The 19980-nt window shown below is 35.3% G+C and overlaps 1 protein-coding gene across 3 annotated transcripts in view; it reads right to left on the bottom strand.

The window, feature by feature from the left end:
• The window catches only part of TLL1 (tolloid like 1), a 170855-nt gene that overhangs the window by 60479 nt on the left and 90396 nt on the right, over nucleotides 1-19980 (bottom strand). For all 3 annotated transcript variants that reach the window (XM_059697778.1, XM_059697779.1, XM_059697780.1), the window contains 3 exons: nucleotides 17105-17210; nucleotides 10107-10231; nucleotides 4156-4271 (listed from right to left, as the gene is read on the bottom strand). In XM_059697778.1, the coding sequence (XP_059553761.1) occupies nucleotides 4156-4271; nucleotides 10107-10231; nucleotides 17105-17210 (347 nt within the window). The remainder of the gene's footprint in view (nucleotides 1-4155; nucleotides 4272-10106; nucleotides 10232-17104; nucleotides 17211-19980) is intronic.

Here is a 19980-nt window from a genome sequence, read left to right as displayed (position 1 = left end):
AAACCATAAGCATTGGAAAATACTTGATTGTTTTATATTATACTATTTTATGAAATTTATGTTGCATCTTTTTCCAAAGAATGGCAAAATAAAAACTACTGAGCACAATTATATAGATGTTTTATTTCTTATGATAAGTATTACCATTTATTGATGTACCCATAGTTCCCTTGGAACAGGGGATTGAGGGAGATATAAGGAACAATTTTAAGATTTCCCGTTTATCAGTCAAGAGTCTTATTTGTTATTCTGTGAAGTTAAATTGATACAATTGTGGTGGAGTTTGCTTATTAAAAACTTTGCTGTCCAACGATGCAAAGAAAGTGAAGAATATTGAAGAAAGACAGATCAATAGTGTAGGGACCAGATGTTTGTAAGTCTTCAGAGGAAGATTAATCAATGAACTTTTGTCAGAATGATGAAGATGTTATTGGTTACCTAAACTAACTCCATAAGCACCATAGAAAGATCAACTAGAACATTTATACCTTATTGTGCTGAGGATGGGGAAGATGTTATAAATCTTGTCAATTATACTGATAGCATGAAGTGGTTTTTTGGAAAGAGATATTAGAATCAAAAGCAGTAAATTAAACAGATTTCTGGCCTTTATCCAGAAGCAGCTTAGGAAAGACTCATAAACTCTCTAGGGAAACTACAGTTTTCTTCTCAGAAATCAGACTAGGAGCAGAACAGGGATCAGTAAACTATGCCCGATGCACCAAATCCAGCCCTCAGCCAGTTTTTATAAAGAACGTTTTGTTGGAAACATTACTTTACATAATTTCTGGGACTAAACAATAGAACTGAGTGTTTGAAACAGACTGTATAGCCTGCAAAGCTAAAAATATTTACTGTATATCCTTTCAAAAAAAATGTGCCAACTCCTGGAATAATTGATCATTACATTTTTGTTCAGCTTTGAACTGTATCATGCTAAAGGGAAAAGTTTGCATCTTTTCCTACAACTAAAAGCCGTCTGTGATTGGGAGTCAGAAAGCCAGGATTAAACTTCTAGCTTCTCAGTTTGTTAGTTTACTTAAAATTTCTGAGTTTGAACGAATTTTTTCACTGTAACATGGAGGTCATCGTATCAAGCTGATCTCAGCACAATTAAATCTGAAGGACTTACTTGGATAATGTGTAGAAAACACTAATAATCCGAAGTATTGTTAATATTCTCCTGTATTATTATTATTTCCATGATACATATTCAGGCATCTCTCACAATATAAATGCTACAACAGTTATGAAATAAAAACATAATCCAATTTACTTAATCTAACTATACTGGGAAACACAAAAATATAGGCTCGGTTTTATTGTTGTTGTCAATCCTCACCAAGGATATATTTTCCATTGATTTTTTTTTTTTTAAAAAAAGGAAGAATGGAAGGGAGGGAGGGAGGGAGAGAAGGAGATGGAGAGAGAGAGTGAGAGAGAAACATGGATGTGAGAGAAACATATCAATTGGTTGCCTCCCGCAATCACTCCGACTGGGGCTGGGGATTGAGCCTGCAACTGAGGTATGTGCCCTTGACCAGAATCAAACCCTAGACTCTTCACTCTGTAGGCAGACACTCTACCCACTGAGCTTAATCGGCTACTAGGCCAATATAGGCTCAACTTTAAATTTTCTCAGGAAAATCAACATGTCAAAGTAAAGGATCTTTTACTTTAAAATACAAAGGACGGACAAGGAAGCTTGTGGCCTTGGTTCAAGGCCCTGCCTTACAACAGACTAGTTGTCTGACTCAGATAGACCTCTAATTCCATCAGGGATTAACTATATGACAGGTGAGAAACAGGAGTTAAATTATACCAGGAAAATAATTTTTTCTGCTTAAACATATGTGATATCTGGATTTTAAAATTTTGATTTATCATCACCAACTACTCACAGGGTCTTTTAAAAAATGTAATAGATTTTATTATTTCTGAAGTTATACATATATTACATAATTTAGTAGAGGTTTCATTCAGTGATTATATACTTTGCTGCAAACAGTTTGCACATATCCCATTTGGTACAAATTAATTTTGTGTTATATTTTGTTATGTTTAGTATATATGTTTTATTATTGCTGACACTTACAGATAACCCCCATTCCCCCACCCTTGCCCACCGCCACCCAGCCTCTGCCCTGCCCCCCTCTCCTGACCTTTACCACACTGCTGTCTGTGTCCATGGGCTATGCATATATGTTCTACCTCCCTTTCCTTAATTCCCACTCCAACTTTATATCCAATCAGTTGCAACTTCTCTAGATGATACTCTGCAATGCTGCTAAAAATGTCCTCCTCCTTCCTCTTTCAGTCAGTGCTCTCCATGTTTCTCTGAATTAACTGCACTAACTCCAAGATCTGAGCTCTCTTATCTCTGCAAATCCATAAGTGGTATCTTGCTTTCGTCAACTATTTTTCAGAGCTCGCCTAGGATATCACTGGGCCTTGTCTGTGATATATGTGCATAAGATTCCTGATAGCAAAGATTTCTTTCACACATCAGAAGATACATTTTAATGGAATCAACAATTTATCTATACAGCAATTGCTAGATTTAAGCTGTGCCTTTGCCAATATAAACATTATATTGTAAATTGACCCCATATGTGTAAACTGTTAGATGAGTGGTTAAGAAGACATTTTTTTTCAAAATTAAAGTAGTCAAATGATAGCTTTTAAATGGGTTACAAAGGAAAAGAAAAAAAATGCTAACTGTATTCAATATGTAAGAAGTCTATCCTTGTTAAAAGATCAATCAGTTCTGAGGGATGGAAGAATCGATATTGCATGCTTTTATCAGCTCAACACAGCTACATTCTCAGCTGCACATCCTGGACTGTTACCAGCATGTCCTGTGCAACATCAAAAACAGCCTCAGATTGGACAAACTCTGTCTTTACCTTGGCAGGCTTACTCCTACAAAGATACACACATGCACTGACAATCTCTCTTTTTTTTAGTGTGGTAAAATATACATAACATAAAATTTACAATTTTAACCATTTCAAGTGTACAGTTCTGTAGCATTAAGCACATTCACACTGTTGTACAACAATACTTTCATTTTTTAAATGATATATTCCCACCCTAGCTGGTATTGTACAGTGTTGGCCCAAGCACCAAAGGGTTGTGGGTTCAATTCCCAGTCAAGGGCACATACCTGGGTTCGATTCCCAGCCCTGGTCAGGGTGCGTGCAGGTGGCAACCAATCAATGTGTCTCTCTCATATTAATTTCTTCTCTCTCCCTCCCTCCCTGCTTCCCTTCCATTCTCTCTAAAAATCAATGGGAAAATATCCTCTGGTGAGGATTAACTAACAAATAAACAAATAAAAAATAAATGAATAAATTATGTTTTTCCTGCATAAAATAATATATGCTTATCATAGAAAATAAAAGAAGAAATGAGCCCTTGCTGGTTTGGCTCAGTGGATAGAGCGTCGGCCTGCGGACTGAAGGGTCCTGAGCTCGATTCTGGTCAAGGGCACATGCCTGATTGTGGGCTTGATCCCCAGTAGGGGACGTGCAGGAGGCAGCCAATCCATGATTTCCTCTCATCATTGATGTTTCTATCTCTCTCTCCCTTCCTCTCTGAAATCAATAAAAATATTTCTTTTAAAAAAAAGAAAAATAAATGAACCTATATATAAATCCAACAAGGATAAATAAGCATTGTTTTGTTATATATTCTTCCATAATTTTGTCTCTAACATATGTACTTTAAAAATTAGATATTTTCATGCCTCTGACTTTAAACCTACTGATTAAATTTTCCAATATATTGAAAAATTGTCCTCTAGTTCCAGGAAACACACAATCTTATAAAAAAAAAGAATGTTTGTAACAAGGGTGCTGTGATGTTTCTAGATAATAACTCATGTGATCATCTTCAGGAAGATAAATTTAATGATATTCTGTATCATGTTTTATTCCTTTTTAATGAGGATGACTTGATAAAGAAATTATCAATAGGTCTCTTACATTGGCCATTCTGTATATTTTGGTAACATAGAACGTTCACTCTTTTAAAACCCATTATAAATTTTTTGAACTATTTAGTCTTTTATTTGATTAATTAAACAAGAATAAAAAATAAAGCAAATTAAATTTGAAAAATAAACCTCTGCACTTATATGGTATTATAAACTACCTTCTCCCCTGGGGTCACAGAAACTCTCCAGATGCAGTGTGTGTAAGAAGGGTAGCCGTTGGGAAAGCCTGGAGAGGAAAGGTTGCCGTTGGACTCTTGTAGGGTTTCTCCACATGCTGAAATAAAAATAAAATACATATATTTGATTTTTTTAAAAGATAATATCTATTATTTTCTAAAAAGTATAAGATCATTTTTAATTTTAATGAAAGGTATGGGCATCATACTTAAAACCTTGAGTCTTTTAGTGTTAGACAAGAGTATGTATTTGTATTTTATAAAAGACTTTCCCTTTCTAAATAATTTATTTTTATGTCTCTCATAAGAATTTCACTATACCTAATGGGATCACTAGGGTTAACCAAATCACGAGAACCGTAGATAAATAACTGGCCTGTATGAAGTACTTCCTCATGGAAACCTCTGCTATCCCTTCCCAAGGAGCCAGTAGCCAACTTGTAAATGGCCCATATTTTGATTCAGGTCAGTCGCTACCTTGTTGATGTGTCTCTGAGACCACATGAAACATTCCATCAACATATTCAATGTAAATTGAGGCTAAGTTCAGTTTACATTGAATTATTCCATGTGAAAGTTGAAAAAGAATCTTAGCTAATAAGTAATCCATAAAAGTGGTACCAAAATGTAATCACAATGAAAGTTTTTCTCAAAATAAGCCCCCCAAAACTGAAAGATTAAAAAACATCATGGACGCCCTGGCCAGTTTGTCTCAGTGGGTAGAGCGTCGGCCTGCGAACCGAGGTGTCCCGGGTTCGATTCCAGTCGGGGGGCACATGCCTGGGTTGCGGGCTTGGTCTAATGTGCAGGAGTCAGCCAATCAATGATTCTCTCTCATCATTGATGTTTCTATCTCTCCCTTCCTCTCTGAAATCAGTGAAAATATATTTTAAAAAATCATGGAAGACTCAAATTTTCCAACAGGATGTAGATGTTTATTTACTCTCTCTTTTCTGTTGATCATAAGTACAAATTGCTGGAAAAGCAATTACATTTTTCTCTTACTAAGCCTGTCTAATTTCTTGGAAGTAATTACTAGTCATCTGAAATAGCAAATTATCAGCTCCACAGCCTTCAGATCTGTATGATTGATATCTCTAGGGCTATTTCAACAAAGGCAAAAAGCAGAGTGTAATTAACTTATTGGTGCAGCCAAGGTCAGAGTCATTCTATAACGGGTTTTCCTGTTGTTTTGTAAGACATGGTATGAGCTACATGAACCTAGGATGCTTTAAGTATCCTTAATCCAAAAATAATTTCTCTGCTGCAGCCAGTCATCTTTAAACTTTTACTCAACAACAATGTGAAAGAAGAGTTTCTTCCCTCTGACGGAGACTGAAATAAAAACTGAGATATTTCCATATGAGAGACCAATAGCTACCGGCAGCTCATCATATCCTCAATAAGTTGCCGATGGTTTTGCATATCTTAACTTAAATGTAAAAAAGAAAGATGATGACTTCGAAAACACAAAACAGAGCTGTAAAAAGAGTCTGATACAATATAAATATTTATTTAGAAACACAGAAATTATGTTTGCACAGCAAAATAAGTTTAAAGTAAGAGTAAGCAATATTTATTCTGATAAAAGCAACTTTAGAACAAAACAAAAATGCTCATTGGTCAAAAATACACCATTCAGGACTTTTCATGAATCAAGAAGGGCACTTGATAAATATAATGTTATAAGAACCCTTAAAAAGTTTAAATGTGTTAAGATTTATGGACGCAAACAATGTGCTTCTCACTAAAGTCAGTTTAGATGCTAGTCATGTTGGAGTTGAGTGTGTTTCAATAAAAAGAGCTAGAATTCACAACAATTTAAAAATAAATTCTGTAATGATTGAAACCTCCACTAAACTACATAGAATGCTGGTAATGAATTTCCTAAAGTAGAATTAAAACAAAGAAGTATAGTTAATCTACAAATATAACAATAATGATATGATAAAAAATAAAAGATTCTATAAATGAAAAAAATAAATATAACATATAATTCAAAAATTTAATAAATATATAGCACCTGCTTATAAACGCAAGAAGTACAAACAATAGTCAAGTTGTGGCAATTATTTTTCCATTTTCTAGTACATGTGGTTGTCCCAGGTTACATAATTCCTACTAACAGAAGATTTCCATCCATTTTCCCAGCCATTTGTGGATTAATGCTCAGATATAAAGAGCAAACTTTATTATTAAAAGAATTAAAGAAAAATTACCAAGGAAAATGTGACACTAAGATAAAGTGCATAGTCTGCCCATATGTATGTGGATGAGAAAACTGTTATGGCATTACTAATATACAAGTAAGTCTTTTAAGCTTCCACCTCAGTTTCTCTTCTCTAAAGCGACTATCTTGTTGATATGTACTTCGTAAAGTAGCTTTGTAAGGGTCAACTATTATGACGCCCTAAGGTATGACGTCTACTTACATACCTTTTTCACAAAAAGGAAGACTGTGGCCTTAATTGTTAGAATGTGTTTTTGAATTACAAATGCAGTCATATCCAGTTAAAAAAAAGGCGTTAAAAAATATGCAAAGAAAATTATCACTTTCCTAATTGAAATTACTCTAAAACAAAACATAATTCAGAAGTTAAACTTCTATCTCTCTAGGCAGATGACATGATCTTATATGTATAAAACCATAAAGATGCCACACATTCACACATAAAACTGTTAGAATTAATAAATTCTGCAAAATAGCAGGACATAAAATCAACATACAAAAATCAGTTACATTTCCATACACTAACAAGTAATCTGAAAAAGAAATAAAGAAAACTATCCCATCTATAATAGCATCAAGAAGAATAAAATATTCAGAATACCTTAACCAATGAGAAAAAAGGATTATACACTGAAAACAACAAAACACCACAGGGAAAAAATTAAAGAAAACAAAGCAATGTAAAGAAATTCTGTGTTCATTGATTTGAAGACTTAATATTGCTACAATTTCCATACCACTCAACATTACCTACAGATTCTATGCAATCTCTATAAAAATCCCAATGGCTTTTTTTGCAGAAATGAAAGAAAAAAGTCTTAAAATTCATATAGAACCACAAAATCTGAACAACTAAAACAATCTTAAGAAGAACAAATATGGAAGCTTCACACTTCTTGACTTCAAAACACATTATAAATCTACAGTAATCAAAATAGTGTGGTATTGTCATAAAATAGACATACAGACCAATGGATCAGAACAGTCAAAAATAAGCCCATGCATATACAGTAAAATAATATTCAATAAGGGTGACAAGACTACACACTGAGGAAAGGACAGTCTCTTCAACAAATGGTGTTGGGGGAACTAGTTATACACATACAAAAAAAATGAACTTAGACCTTTATCTGTCACCATACACAAAATCAACACATAACATTTGTATTTAAAAGAAAGATATCCTTAGGAGCTTCTTTATTATAAGGTATTTACTTTATATTCCTCATATATTCACTGTTATTTGACATATTTAATTAAGAAAGAATTATGAAGATAATATTAGAGTTGATAGTTGGTATAAGTACTAAGTAGTTATAAACAATAAGGGCATTGGGCTACAGAAAAAATGAATTAAGAGAAAATGCAATTAAAGACCAGAAAAGTCACAACCTCGAATATCTACATGTGAAGGTCAGGCATCCTTTCAAGATTAAACTCTAAGGAACAGCTCTATAGGATGCAGAAGAAATAGAACTTTGAGCATAAACTTATATGGAGTAAAAAAGTTGGAGTAAAAAGTAGCCAAATAGCTTTATTGACTCTATTTACCAGCAATTTCTAATAAAACAGCAAGACAGACTCCAAAGAAATATGCAGTTCTATAAAACCCTCTTCTCTATTAAAAGCAAGAAACAACCAAGTGTCACGTTATAAATTCTTACTTTCTTAGGTGATTCTCAGATGAGTCATCCTATTTAGACTTCAGTGTATAATTGTGGGTCTTTACCACAATTCCACTGATGCACTTGGAGTTGCTGTTAAACCAACAGCATCAGTGTAGCTGAACTGCATTTTGACAATGGCAAGTGTATGTTTACTAACATCATTAGTACTCCCATTGTGAGGAAATGAAGAACCTTAAATACATAACCATAAATAGGGCTCAGAACTAGCGCATATGAGAGAGAGAGAGAGAGAGAGAGAGAGAGAGAGAGACAGACAGACACACGGAAGGGATGGGTACAGTGCTGAGAGGGACAGAGAAAGAATAGAAAGAGGGAGAGTTAGAAAAAGAGAGAAAGAGAGTGTGTTGCTTGGTGAGCATGAAGGATGGATGATTACTAGAATTAGTGGGATGATCACACTGTAAGGTAAAAAGATATCCAATAGCTATATTGTACACCTGAAACTAATATAACCAGTTTAAGATTGAACACCAACTATAGTGAAATAAGTAAAAAAGTAAAAAATGAAAACAAAAAAAAAATCAAGCCGAAGTCATTCTAAAAGACCTTGGGAATTAAAAGTTAACATATCTTTTTTAAAAATTATATAAACATATCTTTTAGTTCTCCCTTATTCCTTGCATTTTATAAGCTGCAAAACAGAGACTTGTTTTTTATACTGTTTTAGAAACACAAGATATATTCCTCAGTAATGATGATGCCTATATGCTGTGGTTTTTGCCATATTAAACAAAGCAATATACATATTACTATATTTCAAGTAAGAAAATAGCCCATTTATCTATTTACATGATTAAAGTCTCAAGTAAAAATTATGCTTACTAATTATTTTCCTATTAATAACTAAAATATTCAAGAGCCATAGGTTGAAAATTAAATTAGTGTCATACATGTGATGCTTTTGATTCCCATTGACTGACTTTTCTACAATTCATTGTGTAAATGCATCTCTAGTGTGCTCTTTAAGTATAATGTACATACATACATATTTAGAAAGATAATCAAAATGTTTTATATGGGAACTGTCCATTTATTTAGTTGATATTAATCACATAATCTTTTCCATAATTTTCTATTTTGAAATTTAAAAAACATAGTTCATCCAATACTGCCAGAAATTAGCCAAGGATCACCCATGTGTTTTATCATAGTGGTGACATCTGTTTATAAATTCATCTTCCCTGTGAAAATTTAGATTTTAGCAAACAAATACTACACATGCATTTGTGTTTTATATAAATACATGGACAAAACAATTTGGAAAATCCATCTTAAGTAAAGTTAAATATGTTTCTTTGAAATAAGGTATTTTACTAGGAGAGGATTTTGAGTGTGCAGTAGGTGCATAGAATACACAGCCTTTCCAAATTGGAAGCTGACTCTTTTTTTTCCTTGAACCAATAAAGCACTAGTGTTCCCTTGGAACTTTCTTATTAAGACCTTCCATTGATCTTTTTGATAACTTTATTCAGTAGAAAAAACAATCAGGACCTTCTATTAATCTTTTCCACAACTTTATCCAGTAAAAAAACAATCAGTAGCTCATTAGCAACATGGTTAGAACTAATTTTTTGCAACTAATTTATCAATTCCAATAATAAAAATTTAACTTATATGCCATTAATGATGGTACTTGCAAGAAAAGATCATTCAGGACTCAAATCTGAAGTCGAACTAAAGGACATTCTTTTTATATTACCAAGGAGACCCAGAATTTGACTTTGAAATCATGCAACTATTTAATAACTATCAGACAAACATGCCTTTTACTCTTTTACTCCTTAAATTAAAAGAAATAAAACATACTATCCTTGTGCTTGAAATTTGATTTCTAGCAATTTGTTTTTAATTATATCAGTGGGTGTTCCAGAGTTCTCTCCTATTTCATTTTCTGATTACTGACTTTGAACTGAATAAGTCACTTGCCAGCATGGAAAGAGACATGTAAACAGTTGAGTAAATGGTGGCTTATTCATCTGGCACAATTACGCTTCTGTGTTTGTATGGTGCAATACCTGGACATCTATACAGCTTTCTTGCCTGTGCAATATCTCCTTTGCTTAAACGGGTCCGCTGACCGATTGCGGGACGTATGCCATTATCATCACGAGAAGGGAGAATAGTGTCCAGAAACATCCCCCTGAAAAAAATCAGAAGCAAGCCACACATAAGTCAACCCAATTAAGACACATATACTTCGTACAAGTATTTGGGGTTTTTTCAAACTCAAGTCAATCTACGGGGAAAAACATCAGTGATGTGCTTTAACCCGTGTGTCAAAACACTTTTCTTAAAGTAGAAATAAAATGTGTGCTAAATACAGGGTGTTCTCCCAAAAAGTATACACATTTTAATAGCTGATAGCTCAGTTGATGTTTCTTTCTTTTCAGATTTAACCCATTGGAATTAACAACTTATTCAAACTGTGTACACATTTTTTGGAACACCCTGTACATATGCCTAACATGGAGTCAGTGATGATATTTACATTTTCCTTAGAAATGTATATTACATGATTTTCGAAACCTAGAATTCTATATAGTCCCCCACTACATACACATGGCTTTTGTTTGGATCTCTCAAGCAGATCTAAGAACCCCTTGGATTACAAAGTTGTAAAACAAGTCTTCCTCGTGTAGCTATATTTCTTAAAGACAACCTACAATAAATATTTTTGAAGTTACTAAAATTGCAAAAGAGAAATAAAATACACACATATATTCATGTGTGTGTGTGTGCATGTGTGTGTGTAGGTTCATTTCTTAGTTAAACTACTAATTTAATATTAGTATTCTTCTAATTAAATCTTAGATTCTTCTAATCTTAGTATTCTTCCAAGTATTTCAGTACATGTTAAAGAACAAGGAAAAACAAAGAGTGTCAAATTTTATATAGAAGAGTATAAAGCAAAATAGTTCAATGATATACACACATACATACACATACATATAGTATAAAATGTTTCATGTTAATGATAATCAACTAAGTAATGCCTTAATAATGATAAGGTATGGCTACTGAGTTGTTTGTTCTCAAGGTTGTAATAGAAACTCACTATTTTTCTTAATATGCATAACTAAAAATTCTGACTCTAGTGCACTAAAAATACAGCCTAATTTTGCAATAGAAACCAACTTTATAGCTCTAAAGAAAGTTCAATGGACTGAGGGACTATTCTAAGTGGTGAGAAGAATAGAGTGTGTATTTAAGGATTTTTTTTTAAAAAAGAGAAACTATAAACTATAAAGGTATTTTATTTTATTTTAGTTTTAGTTTGGATATCATTAATTATGAAAGCTTTCAAAACTTCAGTGGAAAGGGAAGCTTCCTATGATGCCATTTCAATAGTGATTTATTTCAGTTTACATACTTTCCAAGAATGTCACCATATTTTTAAAACATGTTTTTATTGATTTCAGAGAGGAAGAGAAAGGGAGAGAGCGATAGAAACATCAATGATGAGAGAGAATCCTTGATAGTCTGTCTCCTGCATGCCCCACATTGGGGATCGAGCCCACAACTCAGGCATGTGCCTTGATCGGGAATTGAACCATGATCTCCTGGTTCACAGGTCCACGCTCAACCACTGAGCCATGCTGGCTGTGTTGTCACCATCTTTAAATAAGAAATAATCCTTGTTATCTGGAACTACTTTTCGATCCCCTGACTTTTCCTCCCTAAAGATAAAATCTAGGTCTCAGTTGTATTTTAGCTCCAGGCCCAGAAAAGCAGCAAAACCAGATAAGTGACACAGTGACCGCCTCAGGACCAGCTGCATTGACTAATTACCCCATCCTGGTGCCAACCAATCAGCGGAGACCATGTCCCTGAAAGAGCACACCTGGGAAGTTGATTAATATTGTATTGAGACCCTTCCCTGAGACCTCCCCTAAAATTACTGCCTGCAAGAGAGATAAATACCCTCAACACAAAGGACGCAGCATACCCTCAACAAAAAAGACCCAGTGTGTGCTCTCCCCCAAGCGAGCATGCTGCACCATTCCCTTCCCCACCCTTCTTCAAGGGACCCCATGAGACTTGCAACCAGGGGAGCCATGGGTAGCGGCAGCTCATCCCAGGCTAATCCTCTGAACTTGTCTCCAAGGCCCTCTTTTCTCTGACTCCCCAGTGAGGCAAAGCAGCCCAGGCTAGGCTCTCCTGTTGCTTCTCCTATGCCCTGCCTTATTTCACTGTCCTAAGTGTGTTTTTGCTGCAGCCAATACATTTTCACTTGCTTTGCTTGCTGTAATTTGTCTCTTGATTGCAATCTCTCCTTCAAGAAGACAAAAACCAAGGTCTCATCGTCTCGCTGGTAACATAATGAACAAAATAAACTAATAAACAAAATAGAAACAGACTTATAGATAGGGTTCCAAGGCTGGGTAAAAAAGGTGAAGGGATTAAGCAAAAAATCAAAACAAAGCAAAAAAAAAAAAAAAACCTCTTAGACACGCCTAATAGTTTGGTGATTACCAGAGAGAAAGGGGATTGGGAAGGTAGATGAGGGTTGAGGTGATGGAAGGAAAGTTTATTTGGGGTGGTGAACACACAATACAATATACAGAAGCTGTGTTATAGAATTGTATACCTGAAACTTACATAATTTTATGAGATAATGTCACCCCAATAAATTTGATTAAAAAGTTTTAAAAATTTGCCCTAACTGGTTTGGCTCAGTGGATAGAGCATTGGCCTGCGGACTCAAGGGTCCCAGGTTCGATTCCGGTTGTGGGCATGTACCTTGGTTGCGGGCACATACCCAGTGGGGAGTGTGCGGGAGGCAGTTGATTGATGTTTCTATCTCATTGATGTTTCTAACTCTCTGTCCCTCTCCCTTCCTCTCTGTAAAAAATCAATAAAATATATATTTTTTAAAAAGTTTTAAAATTTTTCAGTTCTACTTTTTCCTACCTTTAGGAAATATTTACTGAGAATTGTTATAGGTCTGGATTGACAGCAGTAAATAAAAGACACAAAAAAATTCCTCCTCTTATAATGCTCACAATCTCATGGGAGGAGAAAGACATTAAATAAAAGAATGATAAACTGGGATAGTGACAGGTACAACAGAGAAAAACATAGAAGATCTGAAAGTAATAAAACAGAAAAGTAACAGGAAGTATGAGTAATTTATGACTGAGCACCCTAGTTTCTAGGTTTAGGTAATGATCTTTAGATAAAACTTAGATAACTCAAATAGAGAATGGAACTCAAAACCAAAGCTAAGTATCTACAGAGCTCCATATGTAAATTATCTAAGATGGTGGTAGGGAGGGGAAACTAGTAATTGTTGTTATTGACCATTAAAAGTGAGAGCTTAGAGGAGAAACCAAGATGGCGCCATAGGTAAACGCCTGAAATTGCTGCCTCGTACAACCACTTCAAAACTACAACTAAAGAAAAAACAGACATCACCCAGAACCACAGGAAGGCTGGCTGAGCGGAAATTCTACAACTAGAAGGAAATTCTACAACTGAGACTTAGAGGAGGTATCGAAGTAAAGTGCAGAGGTACAGAGGTGCGCACGCGGAAAGGGCTGGCAATGGAGAACGCTGGTGTCTTTTTCAATCCGGAGGGAGTCTCAAGCTCCTGACTGCTCTGAACTCCAGTTCCAGGCAAGTCTCTGGGGACCCACACTCAGACGGGGAGAAACTGGACTGTCTGGCAGCAGGCGGAACTCGACTTTCTCGGAGGTGCTTGCAGAGATTACCGCGAGACACTGAGACCTGAGGGCCTCTTAGGGCAGGACTGAGGACCAGTCATAGCTGTTTGCTCCACTCTGTTGATTCCCTGAGACTCCGACCCACCCAAGCTGCAAGCAGAGGCTTTTACATATGAATGGGCTGGCCCTTTGAGATCTAAAATTACCTAACAAACTGCAGCTGGGTCAGAGAGAACCAGAACATCCAAAAGAAGGCTCAAGGCCCCACAGCAGCTTGCATTGCTTCACAGCTGGGCCTCATCTGATCACCTCCAAACCCCAAACAAGGAAGAGGAATCTGCAGATCTCTCCATAGCTCCTGCTGGGTAGCCTCAGGCAGAGGCTAAACTAGCACCTCCTTAGAGATCCAAGAGCCCGTGTACCCAGTGGTCAGAGTGGGACCATCCAGATTACAACTCCTCAGATCCATAAGGGACACACTCAGGGGGAAGACTCAATGAGCACCAAAGCCCCACTGAAGCAAGTCTTGCTCCAGAAGGGTGTCTTCAGCACAGAAGTTCTCCCACTGTAGACACAGCTGATTCTCACAGCCAATTGGCCTGGAGGTCAATTCCTCCCAGTGATACCAACAACAATCAAGGCTTAACTACAACAAGACTGTGCACACAGCCCACAAAGGGGTGCACCAAGAGTGTCCACCTCAGGTAATTAGGGAGGCTGAGCCACTGGGTCCTATAGGACACCTAGCACACAAAGCCACTCTATCAATACAGGGAAGCAGCCAAAATGCGGAGACAAAGAAAAAGATCACAAATGACAGAAATGGAGGAAAGAAAATGACTGGATATAGAGTTCAAAACCACGGTTATAAGCTTTTTCAAGAAATTTCTAGAAACCGCTGATAAATTTAGTGAGACCCTCAAGGATATAAAAAAGGACCAACTAGAAATTAAGTATACACTGACTGAAATAAAGAATAATATACAGAGATCCAACAGCAGACAAGAGGATCCCAAGAATCAAGTCAAAGATTTGAAATATGAAGAAGCAAAAAATACCCTACCGGAAAAGCAAAAAGAAGAAAGAATCCAAAAATATCAAGATAGTGGAAGGAGTCTCTGGCACAACTTCAAGTGTACCAACATCCGAATTATAGGGGTGCCAGAAGAAGAGAGAGAGCAAGATATTAAAAAACCTCTTTGAAGAAATAATGACAGAAAACTTCCCCACCTCATGAAAGAAATAGATTTACAAGTCCAGGAAGTGCAGAGAACCCCAAACAAAAGGAATCCAAAGAGGACCACACCAAGATACATCATAATTAAAATGCCAAGAGCAAAAGACAAAGAGAGAATCTTAAAAACAGCAAGAGAAAGAAACTCAGTTACCTACAAGGGAATACCCATACGACTGTCAGTTGATTTCTCAACAGAAACTTTGCAGGCCAGAAGGGAGTGGCAAGAAATATTAAAAGTGATGAATAGCAAGAACCTACAACCAAGATTACTTTATCCAGCAAAGCTATCATTCAGAATTGAAGGTCAGAAAAAGAGCTTTACTGATAAGAAAAAGCTAAAGGAGCTCATCACCACCAAACCAGTGTTATATGAAATGCTGAAAGGTATTCTTTAAGAAGAGGAAGAAGAAGAAAAAAGGTAAAGATAAAAATTATGAACAACAATTACATATCTATCAACAAGTGAATCTAAAAATCAAGTGAATAAAAAATCTGATGAACAGAGTAAACTGGTGAATATAATAGCATCAGGGGCATTGAAAGGGAGTGGACTGACAATTCTCGGGGCAAAAGGGGTGTGGGATTTGGGGGAAGAGACTAGACAAAAATCGTGCACCTATGGATGAGGACAGTGGGGGTGGGTAAGGGCAGAGGGTGTGGTGGGAACTGGGTGGAAGGGAGTTATGGGGGGGAAAAAGAGGAACAACTGTAATAATCTGAACAATAAAGATTTATTAAAAAAAAAAAGTGAGAGCTTAAACATACTGAATAGGATGCAACTCCAGCGAGGCCAGTGCAATTGAAGGGGAAGTTGAGGCACAAGACAGCATTGAAAAAAGCCATTATTCAACTATGTTGCATGAATCAACAGATTATTAACTAGGTAAGTCCAAATTAATGAAATGTTATAATTTCTGCAGTATTCAGAACTAATAATTCACTATTTTCAATTTCTGAAAACAGATTTGTAGCCTGAAAAGGTTTTTTGTTTTTTTTTTTCCAGTTTTCAAAAGAGATTCTGCTTTAAAAGTACCAGGCCATCTTAAATTGTATGTATTCAAACTCAGGCAATCGAGTGATGAACTTTGACTCATTCTGTCCACTGAGGTAACCTCCCTTTCATTGGGTGGGGGGCCAGTTACCATTCTTTTGCTCCTTCTTTGTGGTCAGGGACTTAACTATCTTCTTGACACAGGCCCTTAAGCAATGCAGACTCTTCCTAAACACCTTCAGTAAGGCACTATCAATGGACTAGAGACAGATCATTGAGGGCTTCAATTACTAACCTTCATTTGTTTTAGCTACAATGGAAGAGTAAATTAGCTATGCTTTTAAATAAGCTTCATAAAATTTTACAATTCTTTACTAATGGAAAATGGGCAGCCCCAGTTAAGCAAAAATCTATGTTACAAACTATGCATGCATATAAAAGCCCCTTATCTTTAGCCCATCCTTCCCACAAGTAAGTACCTAAATCTGCTGATGGGCTATATTCATGAAAACAACTAAAAGTTTTATAGACTCTGTGGGTCAAGAATAGAAGAAACTATAAAACTTCAATTACGTACATGAATAGAATGAACAACAAATACCATATGTTCATCTAATTGATGCAGAAAAAGCATTTTACAGAAGTCAATATGCTTTCATGATAAAAAAAAAATACACACTCAGCAAACTAGGGACAGAAGGAAAGTACCTCAGCATCAGAAAGACCATAGATGAAAGCCTATAGGGTCATCATATTTAATGGTTGAAAACTGAAAGCTTTGCATTCAAGATCAGGAATAAGGCAAGCCTAATTGCTCACATCACCTCTATTCAACACGGTATTGGAAGTCCTAGCCAGAGCAATTAGGCAAGAAAAAGCAGGAAAAGGCATCCACATCACAAAGAAAGTAGTAAAATCATCTGTTTGCTGATAGCAAATGTAAAAATATGTTTAAAAAATTCCAAATGTCTGGTGTTGGCTATAAATACCAATCAAGTATTTTTGTATTTTATGGCAGGAATGTTTGAAAATGCTTCTAGTTCTAATGCTAGACATAGCTTTGTGAGAAGCCACACAGAGGAAAGGAATTAAAAGTCAAAAGGTATAACCTGAGACTCCAACCTTGAGAAGGTGTTCCTGGCATAGTGCATGATACTGTCAAAATCATATCTTTCTCCCAGGGAGTTCACTTCTCCAGGCTCCATCTTCAGAAAGTTGTACTCTTGACCTAAGAGGCAGGCACAAAGAACATTTCAGAAGCTTTCTACCAGGCAGAGAAGAGAAGAGCTACTCCTATGCCTGCACCTTCTCTTTACAAAGTGGCTAATCTTCATGCATACTGTAATTACATGCTAACACCCACATTGTGTAAAAGTATCCATTCAGTGTTGCTGTCTTACTTAATATCACATTGAAAGTGTAATACTGAATTCCATTAATAAGTTAATTTTGGAAAAAGAGTGGATTATCAAAAGGATACTTTGGGTCTGTTTTCTATGTATACTCTTCTGCATTCTCATATTTGTTTCTTTAAAATTTTAAATGTTTTTTTTTCAGTACTGCAGAAATGATTATAAAAAGTTACATCTTACTTAATAACTTTCCCACCTTTCTCTTATAACTAAAGTTGCCAAGACAGAAAAATTATCTTCCTATTTGCTTTATATTCTTTCTATGAGACACTGAAAAAAATATAAAAACAATGTTTCTAAGTACCTACAAAATGACGAACTTTAGCTATGTGATTTTGTTACTACAGGTAAAACAAATTTTTTTTTCAAAATTAGAATAAGAATCTCTTTGATTAATCTACTCCAAGTTCCAACTGTAGAGCATTTTTGATTAGGAGGAATATGCTTCAAAAGAATAAGCCGTCTTGAACGCATATTCTAAAATGGATTAAAGCAATCAATCCTTATATCAATTTGCCTCTTATCATAGTCACTAATTTTGCATATAAATGCCAAGCTAAAGTCTGCACTTATTAGACATTGCCCTTGAATAACACTTAAGTTTCGGAGCCAAAGCAAGTCATAAATTTTTTGAGGATTAATCTCCAATATGAATTCTTACATACTAGAATTGCACTACTAATAGTTCCAAATACTCAGGAAATCTCACTTAATAAATTATGTTTTCTACTGGCCTGAATATAGAGTCAACAAAAGTACGAATACCATAGTCATATTTGCTTAACACTGTGTTAAGTATTATACATTACATACTATTTATACATTTCTTGCTTGTTTCAGGTACATATTTACATTGAAACAGAGTCTTATTTTAAGAGTAAACATCATTCTTGAAAGTTATTTCCTTTATAAGTTTTGTCTGCATAATAGAGGAAATTTAATAACTAAGGTGAACAGATAACTTCTCATTTAATTGGTAATTGAAATAATTTTCAGAAATATTATTTCCTTTTTATTTCTCACCTAAAGATATAAAGTATAATATGAACCTTGATAGCTGGCTTAGGCATTAGTCTTCTATTTTGGGAGTATACATTTCTTTACTTGTCTTTGATATTCAACACTATAGATTATTTCATCAATCTTCAAATGATCTATTCTCTGAGGCTTCACAATCCATTAATTTTCTGCCTCTTAGACCAAACCTTCTTAGTTTTGTGGGAAATTTTCTACGAAATGTTACTTCATTTACTTATTTATGTATTTGTTTCTTTACTTACTTATTTATTTTCATTTATTGGGCTGGCATTGGTTAACAGGATCAGATAGGTTTCATATATACACAAAATGTTGCTTTAAATATTGATGTTCCCATTTTCTATCCTCAATCATTTTCTTTTCCCTTCAGCGTTTCCATACAGTCAGATTCCCTATCAAATTTCTATCATAGATATATATCTGAAAGTTTAGACTCATCTTCCCTTTGTCTACTAAAAATCTCAACTTGGATCACCCAAAGGCTTCTCAAATTCCAGGATATGCTCAATAAAATCATCATTTGTTTTTCTCCCTCTCAAAAGTGTTGCCTTGTCCATATTTCTTATTTCATTTGATGGTGCCACTATTCATTCTGTCGCCTAAAAATAAAACCTTGAAGAGGTCTCCTCGCATGATGATGCTCCTCTTAAAATATTTTGAAAGATTATTCCCTTTTATTTCTCTTGACCTGAGCTACTTAATTGAGGCCTTAGCTATATCATAAACTACTTACTTGTCTAATGAGTTTCCCTGACTTCAGGTTCATCTTCCCCACATCTATTTTCCCAATTTCAGTTAATGATCTCCAAAATGAGAGAATTATTTTTTCTTTTTTAAATCTGAACCCAATCGGCTTTCAAACTTTCAATTATTCTCTAGGACTCAAAGTATAAATCTAAGTTCCCTAGCTTTAGATACTAGTAGATGATCCCTGCGATCGAACCTTCCTGGGTAATTACCAACTAATTTCCCACGTGTAACTTCCCATGCAGCCACAACAGGCAGGTAAAATGATTCCATTTTCTGTATTTGCATCTTTGATCATGATGTTTCTTCAGCTTAGAAACTCCATCCTTCTTCTGTGCACTTAGAACACTTCTACTTCACTTACAAGTTTTGGTTTCTTTGTGACATCCCCTTGACTCTCCAAAGTACATCTTGTCACACCTTGCTTGGACTCCATGGTATTCTCAACACGACAATTGGTACCTTTCTCACTCGCTTGCAATCATTTGTATACTATATACTAAGCTCTGTGTTTTTCATCAGCATTTCCAACATCTACTAGTGCCTCAAGAAATAATTGTCACCAAATATGTGAGGAGTAAATAAATAGATCAATGCTGGTAATTACTGGGAATTCTAAAGAATTTCATCATTGTAATTGAAACTGGCCATGAATAAGTTTAAAAAGACACATTTTTTACTTTGTTTACACTCGAAATACATACTATCTCATAAGACAATTCCAAGCATTAAGATTTTTCTTTTGATAATTGAAATGTATGGATGTTTATGAAGTTATGAGAATTAAAACAAACAAAAAGC

The sequence above is a fragment of the Myotis daubentonii genome, chromosome 5 (assembly GCF_963259705.1).
Source record: "Myotis daubentonii chromosome 5, mMyoDau2.1, whole genome shotgun sequence".
NCBI lineage: Eukaryota > Metazoa > Chordata > Mammalia > Chiroptera > Vespertilionidae > Myotis > Myotis daubentonii.
The sequence above is the reverse complement of the archived record's forward strand: the minus strand, read 5'-3'. Positions and strand labels throughout refer to the sequence as shown.